The sequence below is a fragment of the Corvus brachyrhynchos genome, unplaced genomic scaffold, assembly GCF_000691975.1.
Source record: "Corvus brachyrhynchos isolate BGI_N302 unplaced genomic scaffold, ASM69197v1 scaffold597, whole genome shotgun sequence".
Taxonomy (NCBI): domain Eukaryota; kingdom Metazoa; phylum Chordata; class Aves; order Passeriformes; family Corvidae; genus Corvus; species Corvus brachyrhynchos.
The window spans coordinates 929,445-934,589 of NW_008239000.1; the positions used below are offsets into that span (position 1 = coordinate 929,445).

The window sequence follows — 5,145 nt, forward strand, 5'->3', positions numbered from 1 at the left end:
GAAAGAGTGAACTTCCTGGTGGGAGGGTTTTCAGCAGACAATGGATTGAGAAAATGTACAACAATGTGTGAGTTAGCTCATGCCCATGGTCTGGTAGAAGATAAAGGAATCAACTGGATCTTTATTCATAATGCAAAGAAGGTTATCTAATCACAGCTCACTTTTGAGGGGTTGAAGTTTGGAAGAAAGGAGAATGTAAAGGCAGTGTCTGCTCTGTCAGAAGGAATTCCAACACAGCACTCACTGGTTCATAAACACAAACTTCATTATGTTTTCATTAGATACTGCATCAAGTAAGGCATTATGAAGGCCTTTCATTTACTAACCACTCTTACAGATGCTCACTGCTGAAAATACCACATTCTACAACTTGTTTGGTAGATCTGGTAGCATTAAACTTTCTGGAAATATACAAAAAGTCATGTTGGAGGTTTACAGTCAAAATCACCAACCTGGCACTCCATCTGTCTGCGACACTCCATCCTCATTTCCTTCAGTGCCCTTTCCATGCTCTGCAGCTGCATGTTTCTGTTGTCCAGCTGCCTCTTGAGCTGCTCCATGGTGATGCTCTTGTCTGTGTTCTGATCCCAAAATCGCTTGTTCTGCTCTTTTTCTAGGCTTAGTTCTATCTCTTTTTTATGGAGTTTAGTCTAGGAGAAATTGAAGTCATCTCCCTCCTGAATAAATAAATTCAGGACTTTTTTTGTTATCTTAATGATAATTTAAAATGTAAATTATGTTAAAAACACTAACATACACATTTCAGAGCTACTAATTTCAACAATATGAATTTAAAGTGTGGCCCAAACTGAATTACCAAAGGGCATTCCTTCTAATCATAACTTTTGCTGTTGTTTACTGCCTGAATATTAGATAAATCTTGCAAAATATGTGTTAAGGGACCAAGGCTCCTCAACAAAGGGATCTAAACTGTGAGGTTAAAGTGAAGGTGGCTCAGCATCTTGATATGATTTGCATAGGTTTCTGCAGCTTTGAATTTATGACAAAGTCAAGTCTTAATTCTGAATATCCCTCATTGCTATTGGTAAAGGCCCTTGGGCCTTTCACAGCTAATTCAAATTTCTAGTTAGAAATAATCCTCAAAGTTAACTAAAACAAGCAAGGTGCAAATCTGAGCACCGTCAGTAAGGAGAAGCTTTTAGAAAGCAAGAGTTTTTTCAATAGTGTCACTTGTTTTTACCAGCAGTTGATGAATCTGGTCATCTAGATTTCCAAATTCTTGGCCATGTTGTGCCTGGTCTGTCTCCGCTTCTGCTGCCTGAGAATGAGCTCGGTGCAACTGCTGCAGGTCTTTGACCTAGAAAAAGGCAAATATTCATGAAGAATTATCTTAAAGCATTCTATTTTAAACAGTACATTGGATTTCTTCTAGTTTTCTTCTAGGTTCTACTTGAAAGAAGTACAAATGTTATCTTTTGTCCAAGCAGAGTTATTTCCCTGGGTGTACTCATAAATGTGATGTCTTCTTTTAGTGATTAAGCTCAGTTTTGTTTCAGAGTTAACTGAGGTTCTGGAGAGTAATTTGGCTTCCACCCTGATCCAGAGCTCTTCAGAAGTTCCTTACCCACACCATAAACACTGACTGGAATGGTAAAACAACACCTTAGGAAAAAAAGAAGACCTTTTTTCACAGAGGAATATTCCTTCACCATGACTACATTCAGAAATCTCTAGGCAAACACGTTTTGTACCAAGTGGTGTTCACTTTCTCTGAAAGGAGGCAACTTTTGCCAGCGTGTGAGATGATGGACCAGCCTACAAGGCTATTTAATAAAGATACTCTTATGTGCAAAGTTTAAGATAATGTAACTTATCTTATTGTCCACACAGTTCTTCTGAAGTAATCCCTCATGAAAAAGACTTCCCTCCTGTCTCTGGAACATTTCAGCTCTTCACATACTCATTTTCACTGGCACCAGTGCTAATGGGCAAATCCATACACACCTTGTTTTCATGGATCCTCTTGGTTTCTCCTGACTTGGAATGGAGCTGACCAACTGTGGATTCCAGGTGACAGACTCGATGTGAATGCACTGAATTTGGGATTCTTGCTTGTCCTCTATGCAAAGTTTGAGGTAGAGAAATTAGAAAAAATGTAAGAACCATCAAAGAAGAAGCAGCCTCAGTCTCCTCATTCTCAGCCTGCCTAACACATGCAGGTTTTGTCTCTTCTCTATATTGCGTGCTTTTGTGGGGTTTCAGTTTTTTCCCTTTCATTTCACAGTCTGTGCAACAAGCGCTTCATTTAAACAAAAGCACTGAGAAACCAAAAGAATAGGGCAGAGAGTGGAGTGTAGGAGCAGCTAACTTTCTCTCAAATTAAGGTTACTCTTAACATTTTCTACACTATAATCAGAACCCAGACTTAATGATCTGTCTCCATCAGGCTTTAGATGCTCTTCCAAGCTGCAGGCACTGCCAAGCTTTACGAGGCAGTGCTGCCACCCCCTGCTCAAGCCCATTTCTTAGCTGCTCAGTCATCTTCCCGAAAGAAAACAATTTCATCTTGGCAAATAGTAACTTCTTTCACTTGTCAGAAATGTAATAATTTCTACGTTCTGTTATTAAGTATCAAGTTACAGATACTTTTATTTTGAAGGGGTTACTCTATAACTCAAGTGGAGGATGTGACAAAAATTAGGAGGTCTCAAAAAAGGAAGGACAAAACTCTTCGAGAAACCAGCAAGAAAAAGGTGATTTAACCACCAAAATTACTTTCAATCTTTTCTTTTAATGATGAAACTGGTGTCCCAACAAATTCCACGTGTCCATTTAAGTGACACTTAAAAAAGTAAGGTGCAGAGATGCTTCCAAAATAGAATTTTTGGTAAATAAACCAGAAAATTGTCAGCATGGGAGGAAAAAGCAGCAGAAAATCATGAGCAAATAAACATCTCAATGGAACAATTACTGAAGTCCTCAAAAACATTGAGGATTTGCTAGCCTGTGGTCACCCCACCCCAAATACCATCATCATCATAAAGGAATTCTCTGTGGAGCACGTGAAAAGTGTCTGGTTACGCTTTATGAACGAAAAAGCAGAGAACAGGTACCTAATTTGATGTCGCTGGAGCACAAGTTCTCTTCGGGTCTGTGAATCTTTGGTCAGTGACTGAAGTTCTTCTTCCACCTATTGTGAGCAGATAACAGTGTCACCCCTGAAGGAAAGGCAGTCTGAAGAGCAGATTCTAAAGTGTCATTTCCTCCCTTTTGGTTCCACCTTGAGCTGTGGAAATGTGGTAAATCCCAGCAGTAAACCCAGTCCAAGGTGGGACCACTGTAAAAGGCTGGTGTGCCAGCACCTGCCACCTTCACTGCAAAGTGGCATTTGCACCTCTTTATGCCATAACCCTTTCCCTAGGCCAGGTTAGAAGGGGGCTCATGGAGTTTTTGAAGATATTTCCTAAAAACCAGAACACAGAGCATCAGAAGGAAAATTAGGACTTTGTTCACGTACCAGGACCACCCTTTCTTTGAGGTGTGACACCTCTGAGTCCAAATCCCGCAAGACATCACGAAATGCCGTGCTCAGGCTGTGGATGAGCAGGCTGGTCACGTCCTCATGCTCACAGAGCTTCCTGCCCATGCTGTCTTTGCAGTCCATTAGGATGCCACGTGATTCCAGAAGTAATTCCTCAAGGCTGTGGACCACCTTTGTCAGGTGCTCATTTTGGCTGCCAGCCTCCCTCAGTGCCTCGTCCTGCTGCTGGCTGGCAGCTTCCAGCTCTCCAGCAGTACTTTTTAACTGTGTTTTTACATTCTCTTGGCTCTGAGACTCCTATTGTCTGAATTAGGAAACAAAAATAAAATAATTTAGAGAATGGGATTCACATGGAGCTCTATTCTCATAGGTATAATACTTGAGTTCATTAACTGCTGGTTTTTACAACTAAATAATGAGTTGTTTTCCAAACCAGGAGTGCTAGTGTTATTCCTGGAGGGAAGCTGCTCTCTGAGGAAGCTTGTTGTGCCTCTCAAAGCTCATACAGATACTCTGCATGATACATCTGTCTTGGCCCTCATACCTGCTCTCCTGAAGTGCATCTCTTTCCAACTGCATTTGCATCAGTTTGCTCTGCCAGTCAGGCTTAAATGGATTTCCTGTTGCTCACATAGCTCAGTGGTCTAAAGGAGAAAAAACAAACAAACAAAAAACCAAACAAGTGAAACCAACCAAAATACTGATGACATGACCTAAATAAAAAAGAGGCTGCTCAAAATAGTGCTGGTGAAACTATCAAAAGACTCAGCAGTGACAAGGACCCATCTATATTCAAGAAACTGCCCCAAAATTCAACTCACTTCATGCAGCCTTTTCTGCACTTCTCCACCTTCCTGAGAGAAATTGTAGAATAAGAGGAGAGTTTGGTTATAGAAAACCTTGAGCACAGAAGGAAGGAAACTTGAGCCAATCCATGCTGTCTTATTTTATTGGAATTGATCAAGCAATGGATTGATTATTTGCTCCATTCCTGAGGGGGTGGTGTTAGTTTGAATCAACAGCCTGAGTGAATCAGTAAATTAAATCTCAGTTTGCCATCAGTTTTCAAACTTATTAATGACCCTTCTGTGGGAGAAACTTTCAAATATTAGATATACAATGAGAAAGGAGGGGGGGGAAAGAGAGGGAAAAAAGAGAGGGGAAAAGAGGAAAAAGAAGAAAGAGGAAAAAGAAGAAAGAGGAAAAAGAAGAAAGAGGAAAAATCTATTACTCAGTGGCAGTTTTAAACCAGATGGTATTGATAGGTTTCCTATTTAGGTTATTTGGATTTTCCTGGGTGACTGGTCCTCTGGAGCACTTGTGACCACACCGCAGGCCAGGAGGCAGTTCCAGCAGCACCTTCCATAGCTGGGTAACTTATTCCCTTCAACAAACCCTCTGCCTGGCACAGCCGCGCCGTGGGTGCTTCCTGTGAGCACATGAGGGAGAAAAGCGGAGCCCTTGGTCCCAGAGCCCAACCCTGAGGGGCCAGAAACGCGAGGAGGAAAAACCCCTCAGCCTTTCTTCCATCGCAGGCACTGGGGGGCCGAGGCGCCGCCGGGCCCCGTCCCTTTCCCGCCATCCCTCTGCTTCCCGCCGCGGGCAGCGGGGGACGCTCCCTCCCCCGAGCGCTCCGTGACGCG

The 5,145-nt window shown here is 42.2% G+C and overlaps 1 protein-coding gene across 1 annotated transcript in view; it reads right to left on the minus strand.

Annotated features, from left to right (window-relative positions):
* CCDC158 (coiled-coil domain containing 158) overlaps positions 1-5,145 on the minus strand; it is a 16,130-nt gene that overhangs the window by 9,532 nt on the left and 1,453 nt on the right. The window contains 6 exon segments of the mRNA XM_017738987.1: positions 453-650; positions 1,202-1,318; positions 1,966-2,080; positions 3,075-3,151; positions 3,479-3,806; positions 4,047-4,146. Coding sequence (XP_017594476.1) covers positions 453-650; positions 1,202-1,318; positions 1,966-2,080; positions 3,075-3,151; positions 3,479-3,625 — 654 coding nt within the window. The 5' untranslated portion in view covers positions 3,626-3,806; positions 4,047-4,146.